This window comes from Adiantum capillus-veneris, chromosome 11 (assembly GCF_014529385.1).
Source record: "Adiantum capillus-veneris isolate H3 chromosome 11, ASM1452938v2, whole genome shotgun sequence".
Taxonomy (NCBI): Eukaryota; Viridiplantae; Streptophyta; class Polypodiopsida; order Polypodiales; family Pteridaceae; genus Adiantum; species Adiantum capillus-veneris.
The window spans coordinates 104,024,406-104,038,580 of record NC_140941.1 but is presented as its reverse complement, the minus strand read 5'-3'; the positions used below and the strand labels follow the sequence as shown (position 1 = coordinate 104,038,580).

The window sequence follows — 14,175 nt, the reverse complement described above, 5'->3', positions numbered from 1 at the left end:
GCAGTTGTGGATTCAAGAGCTGTTTCATATGCACATGCACATTTTGGGCATCTGAATTTTGCCAATTTGCTGCGTTTAAAGGAATCTGATATGGTTGCTTCTTTGCCGCTTGTGAAGCATATTGTGAAGGCTGTATTTGGGTAAGATGCAGCGTTTGAAGTTTTGAAAGGATCGTTCAATTGGGGCTACATCAGATTGCAGCTTGTGCATAGAATATGTGCATCGCATTGTGTTCGATGTTTGTGGGTCCATGTAAACTCCGTCCTTGGGCAATTACCTTTACTTCGTGATTTCATTCATGATTACTCGAAGCATGTATGGATGTATCTGCTTAAAGCTAAGTCCGAAGTGTTTATGTGCTTCAAACAATTTTTGGCTATGGTTGAAAATGTCTCTAAATGGACTATAGGCACTCTGCGTTCAGATCGAGGGGGGGAGTATATGTCTCATGAGTTTAATGCATTTTTGGCTAGTTGTGGTTAAAAAACCAATGTACAATGCCGTATACACCTCATAAAAAATGGTGTTGCTGAAAGGAAAAACAGGTTGCTTACGGAAATGGCACGATGTATGATCGAGAGTCTAGCTTTACCACATTCGTTTTGGCTAAAGGCCATCATGTGTGCTACTTATATACTCAACAGGTGTCCCACGTACGCTTTGCAGTCTATGATTCCATATGAAGCATGGCATGATAGAAAGCCTTCTATTGAACACATACATGTTTTTGGTTGCTTAGCTTATGCTTTGGTGCCACAAACGCATCCAAAAAATTGGATGATAAGTCTGTTAAATGCATTTTTGTTGGTTATAGTACTGAAAGCAAAGGTTACAAGTTGTACCATCCGCAAACAAAGCATATCTTGGTTTCACGAGAAGATGTGTTTGTGGAAGATTCTGTTGAGCCCTTGTTGTCATGTACTAGAGATAGTAATGTAAGTTCACAGGGACATTTATGACAGTTTATTGTCTCTTTTTAGTGGTGGAAATTTGAATGTAAATTTGAATGAGGTAAATGTATAACTCATGGGGGTTTCAAAAAATGCGACAGATCAGCCTATTACTGATGCAAATGTACATGATGTACTTGATGTGAAAAGGACTGAGGATGAGCATGCTAGAGGTATGCCAAATGGCTGGTGCATACTTTGCGTGACAGTTAATTGGATGCACCGGTCTAGTCGTACTCGTTCAGATTCTCGCCATGCATCTTATGCATCAGATTGTTATGTTTTGATTGTTTCTAGTTTATGTGATGTAGAGGAACCTCTGTTTTTTGATGAAGCGTAAAATTCTGAAAATTGGATGGTTGCCATGCAATCAAAATATGATGCAATTATAGAAAACGACACATGGACTTAATGTGATTTGCCTCCCGGCAAAAAGGCCATTGATACGAAGTGGGTTTACAAGTTGAAACATAAGCTGGATGGTGAGATTGATCGCTATAAGGCTCGACTTGTTGCAAAAGGTTATGCACAACACAAAGACATAGATTGTGAAGAGACTTTTGCTCCCACTTGTCGTATGACTACTGTGCGTTTTCTATGTGCATTGGTAGCTCATTTTGGATGGGATGTACACCAATCAGATATTGTTACTTCTTTCTTGAATGGTGATGTATTTGAGGAAGTTTATGTAATGCAGCCTCACGGTTTTGTCATTAAAAGGCAGGAAGATAAAGTATACAAATGTAAGAAAGCTTTGTATGGGTTGAAGCAATCTCCTCGTGCTTGGTATGAGAAACCTGACGCTCATTTGGTTAAACAAGGCTTTCGTAACAGTCCAATTGAAAGCACTTTGTATGTAAAGCTTGAGGGTTATGTACTTCTCATCGTCGTTCTTTATATTGATGATTTGCTGATCACTGGACCCAATGAGTCACATATTACTGAATTTAAGGTTGATTTGAATGCTACTTTCAAGATGAAAGATTTGGGGCTGTTGCATCATTACTTGGGCATACAGTTTAAGCAGTGTGATGGTGGTATTGCCTTGTGTCAAACAAGTTAACATAGTGACATTGCTATGTAAGTTTGGACTTGAGGACTGCAAACCCATTGCTACTACCATGAAAACAGGTTTGAAGTTGAGTCTTCATGATGCTCGTTATCTTGCCGATGTCACTCTTTACCAAACTGTTGTTGGATGCCTTATTTATGTATGCAATACACGGCCGGATATTCAGTTTGCAATCTTATAGATCATCAGATTTATGCATAGCCCAGGGTATAAGCATTGGCAGGTTGTCAAGAGGATGTTTCGCTACTTGAGTGGCACTTCGCATCTTGGCTTGTTTTACCCCAAGGGGGGATCATTGCCGCCAGGTTTACATGCTTTAGATCGGGCTGGTTGTTTTCACACGCGAGTGTCCACAAGTGGTTTTTGTTTCATGTTCGACAGTTCATGCATATCACGGTTGAGCAAGAAGCAACCTATTGTGGCCACTTCCAGTTGTGAGGCTGAGTACAAAGCAGTCTTTACAGCTACGATTGAGTGTGTATGGCTCAGACACCTTATGGTTGATTTGGATGTTGGATAGGACACTGCCAACATCATCTACACTGACAGTCAGAGCGCATTGGCAGTTGCGAGGGACCCAGTTTTTCATGCTCGCACAAAGCACATTGAGGTGCATTACCCCTATGTCAGGGAGAGACTCTCAGAAGGAGAGATCAACTTGGCGTATATACCAACACAGGACAACCTTGCAGATTTGTTCACAAAGGCATTGCCTCGTGAAAAGTTTGAAGCTTTCCGCAAAGCTTTGGGCTTACTCCCCTTTATGGATTGATCATGCACTCAGGGCATGGCACTTCCCTATACATTATGTGTCAGCTCTTGTTCACCGCATCACTCCTAGGAGGGGGGGGGGAGGGGATTTGTTACCATATACATGTGGTAGTGATGTGTGTGAACACACTTAGGACCGTCGGGGCATTTTTTCCTTCACTAGGAGGTTTTTTCCCCGTGCATTGTATATAGGTCCATCACTCTAGGGCTAACTTATCTTTCCATTTCACACTAAGTAATACTACTCTCTGTTGTGTGCCTTGAGCTTCTTCATCTTCTCCAAGCTGTGTGATTCCTTGCAACCCTATTTCCAACAGGATGGATGACGGGCATGCCGGCTTCTGATTGGGCAGGCTGCTGCTGGTAAGCGACCCATCGGGCGAGCGGATGTGGAGGGGGGTACACTAAGAGCAGCACGTGCAGAGCCTTGGGGGACCAAACGAATACAATGCGATGCACATATTCTCTCTCCCTGTCCCCATGAACAAACCAGACTGTGGATGTAGAGAGAACCTGAGATCCTGCTACTCTTCATCCTTACCCACCGTCCACCTATGTATGCCATACTTGATACTACACCCCCAGTTTGGTGCCGGGTGGAGCTAGCTGTAACAGACTAGGACACCCCAAGTTGGGAATCTGGTACGACACACGCGAGAATCACTTAAAAACTCTTCACAAATTTAATCACAATTCACTTGAGTCGACACGGCCTGGTGTAGTTTTGTGCCTAGAGGTATTGGCCCCAAAGTTTGGTGGCCCTTTCGCTATTTGTTTTTATATTAATGCTTGAGCAAAGTTATAGAGTCCGGGGATCCTCTCTGCTTAGCTTGCTCGTTAGCAAAACTGAGGACAGAAGGCCCTCTCAAAAAGCAAATCATGAAAAGCTTCAACTCAAAAGCCTCTTTCCCAAAAGCTGGCGCTGCCCGAAAGCAATTGCGCTAATCGTGGAATTCCGTACAGCTGGCACGTCATTAGTGATCGCAAAACACGGAGTGTCCGTACAAGTGCCACGTCAGCCTTCACACGATCTCTCTTTTTTTTAATTCCTCTTGTGTTCCCAAGGCCCCATCGGACGGGACCCTATATTCCAACTTCTAACTTTGAATCTCGTCAATTTTTGGGCGGACATGCCATGTCATTATTTTGTGACACTAGTTAGCCGTTTGTATATCATGGTTGTACTCCCCTATGCATGTAGTTCCACATACATTAGAGTTAGAACTCCATCCACCTCATCCCTTCTTTACATATACACACACTCCCATGTCAGTCTATTTTGTTTTGTAGCAGGTTTATTTTCAGCACTTTCGTTTTTTTTTACTGGATACCCAGAGGACACACCTGTACTCCATTTTTGCAAATAGGCCAAATCTCGCCTCTAGAAAACATTGATGAAGGTGTTCTTTCTTTCTCCCTCTCTCTCGCTCTCTGTGATTAACAGGTCTCGAGTTCAAGACCCATTTGGATAGAACTTTGAAGTCTCTTGGGATTATTTTAACGATGATATAAAAGCCCCCCCCCTCTCTCTCTCTCTCTCTCTCTCTCATCATAAATGTTCGCCCTGTATATGGATTTTTCTCTTGAAGACTTGGTCTAGAATAAGGCCTTTGATTCGATTAACCGGGTAGTGATTTCTTTCTTGTTTTCTGCAGATCCTAGACTCACAGATTATGACCTTTTGCTTGAAAACTTAAATGATTTGAGAGCTGGAAAGGATGTAGAAATTCCTACTTATGATTTCAAGTCAAGTCAGCGGGTGGGTTACAGGTGACAATCTAGCTGATTTTGTTGGAAACTATTTTGTTTTGTCTTTCCCCAAGTTCTGGAGTATGGTACATACTATGATTTGTCTGATACTATTTCTTCCCAAGTTTTCAAATATGGCCGGTGTTTTGTGTAGGACTCTCAAAGTTCCATCATCAAGGATTATTGTTATTGAGGGGATATATGCCCTCTGTGAAAAGCTCCGACCTCTTTTGGATTTGCGAGTTGCTGTCAGAGGAGGTGTGCATTTTGATCTGCTGAAAAGGGTTCTTCGTGACATCAATCGGGCTGGTCAAGACCCTGAGGAGATTATTCATCAAATATCAGAGACTGTGCGTGCTTATTTTGGCTGAGTAAAGTCTAGAATTCTGGTTTTGTTCGAGCATAGTGTCTCTTATGTGCATATTTCATTGTGCTGATGGGAGGTCAAGCTTCCAACATAGTATATCTTCTGCAGGGAATTTTTGTGCAGAAATATAACATGTTGATGCTTTTGGCAGGTTTATCCTATGTACAAAGCCTTCATTGAGCCAGATTTGGAGACAGCTCACATAAAAATTGTTAACAAGTTCAATCCTTTTTCTGGTTTTCAGAATCCAACCTATATTCTTAAGGTAAGATGGCTGGTTGACTTTCAACTTCTTTTAGAGCTTAATTTGCAGTTCTGAGTTTTAAGCTTGGTTCATAAGTGTCAAGTGACCTTTATGGAAGACAAACATTGGGTGTATTCTTTTGTTACCAACTTCTACCATGGCAGGAGTGAAGAAAAGTGCTCTATCTTCTCTATCCACAAACAATGACTGAAATTGATCTGCAACAATTTGAATAACGAAGGGTCGGAATTGAGAGAGTTTGACGCAGGGAACTTGAGGGAGGCAAGTCGATAGCCTTGTCCGCTGATAGACGTTGGTCCTCGTTCCTCTGCAATCAAAAGTGGTTGTGAGCAATAGAAAACAAAGCAACAACGCCTCTGATACACGACTTAGAGAAATCCATCCTTAGTGTGGTACCCTCAAGAAAGCTCCAATCCCCATGATTGTTGTAATGTGCAGCGGAAGTGATTGATGGGGAATGTTGAGGATGAGCGCTCAATGCATACTCAAGGTTCCTTGTACTTCATGAGAGAGTTCCTTTTACTTCATGAGAGATGTGCGAAGACTAGAGAGAGAGGAGAGAATGATATTGTGAATGAAGATTCTGTGAGTGAAGGAGGGAGAGAGAAGACTTAACACCAAATGGGGTCCCAAAACCCCCCCCCCCAAGGGCCGTCCACTCTATCGCTAGAGAGGTATTTTCTTTAGATGGCACAAATGCTGATACAATGGTCCTAGATGCTGAGATGTTGATGGGATCCTGTTGTAGGTGCTTAAATCTGCTAGGCGAAGGGAACGCTGGGGCTGATCTGGTACTTAGGCTGAAACTGAAAACACTGGGGTTGATCCGATGCTTGAGCTGAAATCTGCACTTTTTGGGCGATGAAGCTAGGGATGGAATCTAAAAACGCTGGCTGATTCTGCTGCTAAAGTTGGCGATGGGCTGATGGCTGAAAAACGTTAAAGATGCTTGTGCTCGGGTACTAACTTATGCCTTAGAAGTGACCCTAGGGGTCACTTATATATGGGATTAAAGCTGGGTCGGGCAATCTCATAAAAATTCCCACGATTTAGTAATTGCTGGCTAAAATGTCACTTATTAACTTAGTTAACCGGAACCGGAAATCGGATTGTGGAACGGGGAACGGCAACAGGCGCGAAATGCCATTCCGTGTTACGGACACTCATGTCTGAAACATGGAATGGGGATTCGGAACGGGAAATTGGAATGGAAATGGGGAACGGAGATTTGAAAATGGACATTACTTGTAACTATGCTTATTAATAAGTTGATGTACTACTAATAAGAGGTGCTTCGTATGCAGTGATTACCTAGGCTTGGTACTAATGGGGTTGTATGAAGACACTCCCCAATGCCTATACCTAGCAGTCAGTGGTTGTGCTCATTTGCAATCAGAGGGTATGCAGCTGGCTCACAAGGGTGCCAGAACACTTCCTAGGTTGTCCTAAACATGAGAAATAGGAGTTACAGCGTTTCCACATGCACATAGGGTTAGATGTGCATGTGACATCCCCCCTTTTTATGGTGAGGTATTGGTACCGAGCTGCAGGGCTTCCTTGTAGTCCACTAACAACTCAATGTAATCTGTGAAGAAATATTCGCCGACCCACTCTGCTGCGTGGGTGTCGCAATACTTGAACTTCAAAAAGGATTGCAGTGCTTGCTTCTATGAGTCGCGTTGAAAGCGATGCAGATTAATCTGCTCCAACTTCATGTCTTCAACTTTGTCTACGATCTTGGGTTCGTCCTCTTTTGGAATCTCTTTTGGGGGATCTCCGTGAAACAACTTCAACCACAATTTCATGTACACATCTTTTACTTTTCAGATAACCAAAAAAGCACCATGCTTCTTAAAAGACTATGGACGGAATGTAGATGAAAAATGTGATGAAGTGCCAAACCTTCCAAAGAGTGCTTGCAAAAAATGCGATCGAAAGTTGACTTTTCTACCTAAAGTTATTGACTTTGACAAACCACAAAGGGAATACCAATGCTTTATAGACAATTGTGCTAATGCTTGTGTTGTGATTGTGTCTTGCCAAGGAATGAGTATGTCACAAACTGGTGACGTGGCATGGTGACACATCAGACACACTCTCTCTGGCAGGCAGTCTGTCACAAGACGGACACCAGGTGTCAATAGAAAAGAACAATCTGAACATACTTTTTGCACTTCAATGTCAACTCAAGTGAGAGAGAGAGGGAGACGACGCACGACAGGGAGTGGCGGGATTCCACCCCAGAGAGTATTGGCCCCTAACCTTGGCGCCCCTTTCGGTATTTCTTTATATTGCATCAACACAGTACAAGCCGGTACTCCAGACTCTGCACCTTCTCCAGGAAGCATGCCAGAGAATGAGCCCTAACCTCATATTTGAAGACCCTTGGCCCGAAAAGCAATTACAATAAAAAGCCTTCAAAACTCAAAAGCATCTGGTGCAAAAGCAATGCCAAAAAGTTGCCAGCGTAATTTACGGAAATCCGTATAGTCCCGCCACGTCAGCACTGCCAACGTGAAAAGCGAAAATCCGTACAGTTCTGCCACGTAAGCAGTCAACGGAATTTGCGAAAATCAGCCACGTCATCAGCTGCTACGTAATTTTCAGTGTATGTGTGGGGGTCCTGCTTTATTTTAATCCTTTATGTCACTTGGGGCCCCATCGGACAGGGTCCCCATAAGTTGGTAGGACTTCTTCTTCTGTTACTTGTTCTTCTTAGGGTTTAGGCCCCTCGGTCGGTAGCTCTGTTCTTCAGTGGATCGACACGTCAACAGTTTGTTACACAGTCCCGGTAAAGGCGGCAGAAATGTTGACGTGGCAAAAATTTAGGAATTCTCGCAAAGTTGCTGACGTGGCAGGATTGTACGACAGCCTCCGCAAATCGCGGCGCAAATTACGACAACTGTACGAAATCCTCAGCTTTTGCGTTTGAAAAAGCAAGGAAAAATTCCTACGCAATTTTTAGGCTTTGCTTTATTTGAGAAGCTTTTGGACTCAATTGCTTTATTTTGGAAAAGCTTAAGAGCTTTTGATTTTCAGCTTTTGGGGCTCTGCTTTTAGCATCCCTTGTAAACCTTTATAAGTGTGGGCATGGCTCCCACTTTGCAGAGCATCTGGACGTAGAGTCTGAGAGTGAGACCCTCCCACTCCCTTGTACTTTGAGCACAGATTTAATACAAAAAGAAATATGGAAAGGGGCGCCAGTCTTTGGGGCCAATATATCTAGGCACGGAACTCCGCCGGGCCGTGTCGAATCAATTGTGAACTGTGAATTGTTTTGAAGTGAATCTCTGTTGTGTCGCGATAGAATCTTGACTTGGAGTGTCCAAGTTTGTTACAATGGTATCAAAGCGCGGCCGATTTCTCTTCTACAGGGAAATTCGATCCTTTTCTCGCGACACTTATGGATTCAAACAGAGATCAGTCGACTTCCTCTGCAGCTGGAGATGCGGGAAGAGATCATGAAGAAGATTCTCACGAGGAGTATGGCCCGCCTCGGCCTACTAAGGCGGAGATTGAAGAGATGAAGCGTCGACAATTGGTTGACGATGCGACAAAGATGATGATCAACATTGCGAAGGATCCCAAATTTGCAAAATTTTTGACGCAGACATCCTTCGAAGAAGTGCACTCTCAGTGGCGGAAAGCCACAGAACCCCACCCCTCAAACCGGCACTCAAGAAACCTTCTACTCTGAGGATGTTTACAGAGCAAGAATTAGAAGAGGTGGTTGATACATAGATTACCCAGCTTTTTGACGCAACCAACAAAGCCAAAAAGCACGGCAAAAAACAAAAGAAAGGAACCGACTTCTCGGTTATTTGGGTCGTCAATTTGCTTTTGTCGCGGCAAGAAAGCAAAAAAAGCATGTCAGATTTGAAGGAGTATCCAGTTCTTCTTTTGACAGTTCTGCTAGCTCTTTTGACTCGAGCAAAGAAGACGGAAAAGGGAAAAAGCGAAGCAAAAAGCAAAGCTTCGGAAAGGGCAAGAAAAAGGCAAAGAAGCCTAAGTTTCGCCCAGTTTCTGACAGTTCTACAGAGGACTCATGTTCAGATAGTTCAGACTCCGATGATCACAGATTTTATGCAAAGAAGAAGAATTTCTATAAAGCCAACTAGTATGACTTTCTGGAGGATAAAAGCAAGAAAATTCGAGAATTTAAAGAAGGTGGATAGTCAACTAAATTTGACACGTGTTTTGGATTTCGAGATGCTTCGAGGGCTTTGGCCTTCATACAGCAGTTTGACATAGCTTTCTCTGGAGGGCATTACTCTCAGAGCACTCCAAGATTCGGAGGGCTACCTCTTACTTCAAGGGAAATGCTCGAACTTGGTGGTCCACTCTTTTATTGAACAAGAAAGCGCCAGTTAAAGGGGCTTTTTATTTCTTGTTGGTTGACTTGGGAGTACGAACGCGGCATACGAACTGCTGGGAACCATCTTTGGATGACCAAGAAAGATACCTTGGATGCATATTGTGAGAGAATTTGGAGCTCTTTTCTACCCGCTTCTTCATTTAAGAAGATCTCGTTTAAAGAACAGATTGAGCGGTTTACCTTGGGACTTCCTACGGAGATCCGAGATCACTGCTTAGAGCAAAAGTCAGATTATCCAAGAATTGATGAGTCATGCGAAACGGGGCTTTGCCATTCACTCAGGCAATTTGACCTACCCCACATATGAGATCATGACGTAGAAAACAGAACAAACTTCTAAAAATGAAAGTAGAAAGAAGAAGAGCCCCCAAGATCAGAAAGATAAGGATGCACGACCCCTGCTCACTCCGCGGGAGAGAGCCAACTACATCAAAGAGGGGAAGTGTTTTGGATGCGAGGAACAAGGACACATCTCCGTGAAGTGCCCTAAAAAGGCACAGAAAGATCAAGATGAAGAAAGGCCAATGAGTTCAAAAGCAGTTGAGGAACGTGGACGAAAAGGCAAGATAAAAGCAGGACTGGTTCGAGATTGCATGGGTATTGACCCTAGCACGATTGATGAGAGTACAGAATTTTGCCGAGCTTGGGTCAAAGTGAAAGATCAAGAAGCCCTGATTTTCTTTGATGGAGGAGCCAAGGCCAACTTCATTTCACCTGAATTGGCGGCGCGGCTCGAGATTACACCCGATCGGATGGGACCACTAGCAAAGGCAGTTCTAGCGGCACCCAGCAAGGACGTAGCCATTACACTTGTCATTGGCAAACTTCGGTTGCATTGTCAGGGGTATTTGGGGCACGAGGACTTTTACATAATGTCCTTGGAAGGTTGCGATGTCCTCTCGGGAATTCCCTCGTACCATAAGAACAACGCCATGGTTGACTATCAGGCAAGAAAAGTGACTTTGACTACAGAAAAGGGCCAAACCATTGTACTTGATGTAAAACTTAAGGGAGAGTCTGTCCCTATTGTATCGGCTTCGGCCGTTTCAAAATTAATGAAATCGAGTTTGTTTGTTTACTCGATCTTTTTGAAAGAGTTGAATGATGATCATAGGTCAAATATGTCTGATCTAGGAAAAGGACACCAAGATTTTCTCCACGCTCCTGCCCATTGCTTTTCTGAGGTCCTGTCAGGCGAGTTGCCACCAGCTTGTTTTGAGGATCATACCATTGATCTGATACCTGGAAACACACCACCGAATCTGTCACAAAGTGATGATGTGGCGGACAATAGAAACCCTCAAATTCCTGCAAACCCTAATTTCTGCCAAAAACCCTAATTTCCAGAAATCGAGGAGGTGAAAAAAGTTTTTTTTTGTTTTTTGTTTTTTTTCTTTGGTGGAAATTTTGAGCGACGCAAATCTCAGCTTTTTGCGGAGAAAGAGAGAAAAAGAGAACTTGCTTTTTACTGGCTCTCATTGAGAGAGAGAGAGAGAGAATCTGCTTTTGCTTTCAAGCTTTTGAGGCTCTGCTTTTGGGCATCCCTTGTAACCTTTAAATTAGTGGTGAGGGCCTCACTTCTCAGAGCATCTGGACGCAGAGTCTGGGAGTGAAACCCTAGCCACTCTCTTGTACTTTGATCTGATTAATATAAAAAGAAATACCGAAAGGGGCGCAAGTCTTTGGGGCCAATATCTCTAGGCACGGAACTCCGCCGGGCCAGTGCAAATCTATTGTGATCTGTGAATTGTTTTGAAGTGGTTATTTGGTGTTGTCGCGGTTGATTCTTGACTTGGAGTGTCCAAGTTTGTTACAGAATCGGCCACCTTACCGTGCGAGCCGAGCCCAGAATGAAGAGATTATGAACCAAGTGAAAGAAAGGGTCTTATCCGGCTGAGTACTTCACCTTACTACTCTCCGGTGTTGATGGTTTTGAAGAAAGACGAATCTTGGAGAATGTGCATCAACTATAGAGCTCTCAACAAAATCACCATCAAGAACAGATGTCCGATTTCTAGGATCGATGATATTCTAGACCGACTACAGGGATCCTCTTGTTTTAGCAGGATTGATTTGAAGAGCGGATATCATCAGATTCGAATCGCGCCGTGAGATGTCTACAAGACAGCTTTTCAAACGACTTTTGGTTTATTTGAGTTTTTGGTGATGCCTTTTGGCTTAACCAATGCTCCAGCGACATTTAACCGAATGATGGACATGATTTTTCGAGAGTACAGACTATTTGTTGACACTTTCTTTGATGACATCATTGTTTTCTCCAAGGATGAGGCAGAACATAGAGAACATCTGCTACAGGTCTTTCAGGCATTACGAGATCACAAGTTGGTGATTAATGCAAAGAAAAGTGAATTTTTCTACTCAAGATGCACTTTTTGGGACACATTGTCTCAGCAGCAACAGGAGTGTAGATGGACCCGGCCAAGATAGAGACTATCCGTGACTGGTCCGATTTGAAGAATGTCCATGAAGTTAGAAGCTTCTTGGGCTTATGTTCCTACTACCGGCGGTTCATTAGAAAGTTTCTTGGGCTTATGTTCGTACTACCGGCGGTTCATTAGAAAGTTTGCAGAGGTTGCTTCCCCTTTGCATATTTTGACACAGAAAGGAGTCCCTTTCTTGTGGGGACCCACAGAGGCGAGTGCCTTTCGAAAACTGAAAGAGAACTTGACTACATGACCAGTTTTGACTTTGCTCGATTTGCAGAAGTCATTCCAAGTATATTGTGATGCTTGTGGTCGTAGTCTGGGTGCGGTGCGGTCTTAATGCAAGAAGGCCATGTTATTGCCTGCAAGAGCCGATTGTTCTCAAGGCCGGAATTGACAGCATAGATTTATGAGAAAGAGCTTTTGGCGGTTATCCATGCTCTTACTCAGTGGCGACATTACCTACTCGGAGCGGATTTTATTGTCTTCACAGACCATCAGAGTTTACGCTACTTCTTCTTGTCACAGATTTAGCTATCGGAAAAGCAGATGCGGTGGGCGAACATCTTGTCATAGTTTCACTTCCAGATTGTCTATGTGTAGGGACAGAAGAATTTGGTGGCAGATGCTTTGTCTCGGAAACCTTTAGTTCTGGCTTTTCCGCTATACAGCATAGGAGCTTCGAGGATATGGTCGATCGATATGCCACAGATACAGATTTTGCAGATATTTTCACTCGGATATGGAATGGGGAGGTAGTAGCGGGATATTCCGTTCGGGATTGGCAATTGAATGACGGCAACCATGCCATTTGGAAAGCGACCATGATGTCGGTCTTCGACTCTCACGAGCTCGGAGGCTTTGGTTTAAGCTATTTTTAAAAGCCAAAGGATCATTCATGATGGGAGCGTCTTAATGCTCAAATGTGATCTTTCATAATCCTCAATAGTATTGTCATTCACATCCGATTGATGAAGGACATGAAGTTGATTTGGGATCGACTTTCGATCAAGGCCTTGGATGTGAAGCACTCATCCATGAGGGATCACATCAACAAGATGTAGGAGTTGCAAAAGGAGATACTTCATATGGGAAAGCTTATCAATTCAGAGGACATGGCCATCCAACTTTTGGTCCAGTTACCTCCTTGGTATACTAATTTCTGTTCTTCGTTGATTACCAGTGTCTGGTTGAATACTATTTCTTGGGACGAGATTGTTTCAATGGTGTTGGACCGGTAGGAGAGATTCAATACGGGCAAGAAGCCAGGCTCCGAAGCCTTGATGGAATCTTCCAACAACAACAACAACAACAATAAGAAATAGAAGGGTAAGAAGAAAAGCAACAACACTCCAAAGAAGAGTGATGCTGAAAAGGATGCCTTGAAGGCGGATCGGCATTGCAATCATTGTGGGAAAAAGGGCCATTATTGGGGGAAGTGTCCAAAGCGAGTTGGAGATGCTTTGATTTCTACAGCGGTGGCGGCATAGTCACCAACCAGCCTTTGTTCATTTGGAGATTCTACCCTCCGAGGATTCTTCAGGGACATCGGAGGTTGAGACGACTGTTGCAGTTCGAGATGGTGGATTGTGGATAGTGGTGTCTCATGGCACATGACTCCTTCGAAGGATTTTTGGTCCAACATGCGGCGACACTGTGGTACCATTGACATTCCTATTCGCAGTGAGGGTTTAATGGAGTTGATTCTAGATGGTAGAGGGGATATACATGCCTCCAAGGTATGCTCCAAAATTGGAATTTCACCTTATGTTTGTGCACGAGGTGTGCAAGTTGGGCATGGAGGTGATTTTCACAAAGGATACAATGTACATTCGGGAACGAGACTCCAACAAGGAGGTCAGAGGGGGGCAAAGTGGAGAATACTCTCTACAGGCTCCATGCTCTTTCTTCAGCAACAAGGATACCCACAGGTGATCTATGTCATTATAGGCTTAGTCATTTGAACAATGATGCTCTTCGGCTTGCTTTTCGTGAGCAGATGCTTAAAGGGTTTCCAGATGTTGGGAGTAAGCATGGGAAATGCATTACTTGCATTCGTGAGTCGCAACATAGAGAGGCTATTCAGAAGCACTCTACACGCCGAGCTGCTGCGACTTTGGAGACGGTTCACACTGATGTTGTTGACCTATGCAAAGTCCTCCCCTAGGTAGAGCTCTTTACT

The 14,175-nt window shown here is 43.6% G+C and overlaps 1 protein-coding gene across 2 annotated transcripts in view; it reads left to right on the top strand.

Annotated features, from left to right (window-relative positions):
- Positions 1-14,175, top strand: part of LOC147447764 (inorganic pyrophosphatase TTM1-like) — a 42,769-nt gene that overhangs the window by 9,310 nt on the left and 19,284 nt on the right. For both annotated transcript variants that reach the window (XM_086523480.1, XM_086523481.1), the window contains exons 3-5: positions 4,449-4,563; positions 4,697-4,892; positions 5,061-5,174. In XM_086523480.1, the coding sequence (XP_086379606.1) occupies positions 4,449-4,563; positions 4,697-4,892; positions 5,061-5,174 (425 nt within the window). The remainder of the gene's footprint in view (positions 1-4,448; positions 4,564-4,696; positions 4,893-5,060; positions 5,175-14,175) is intronic.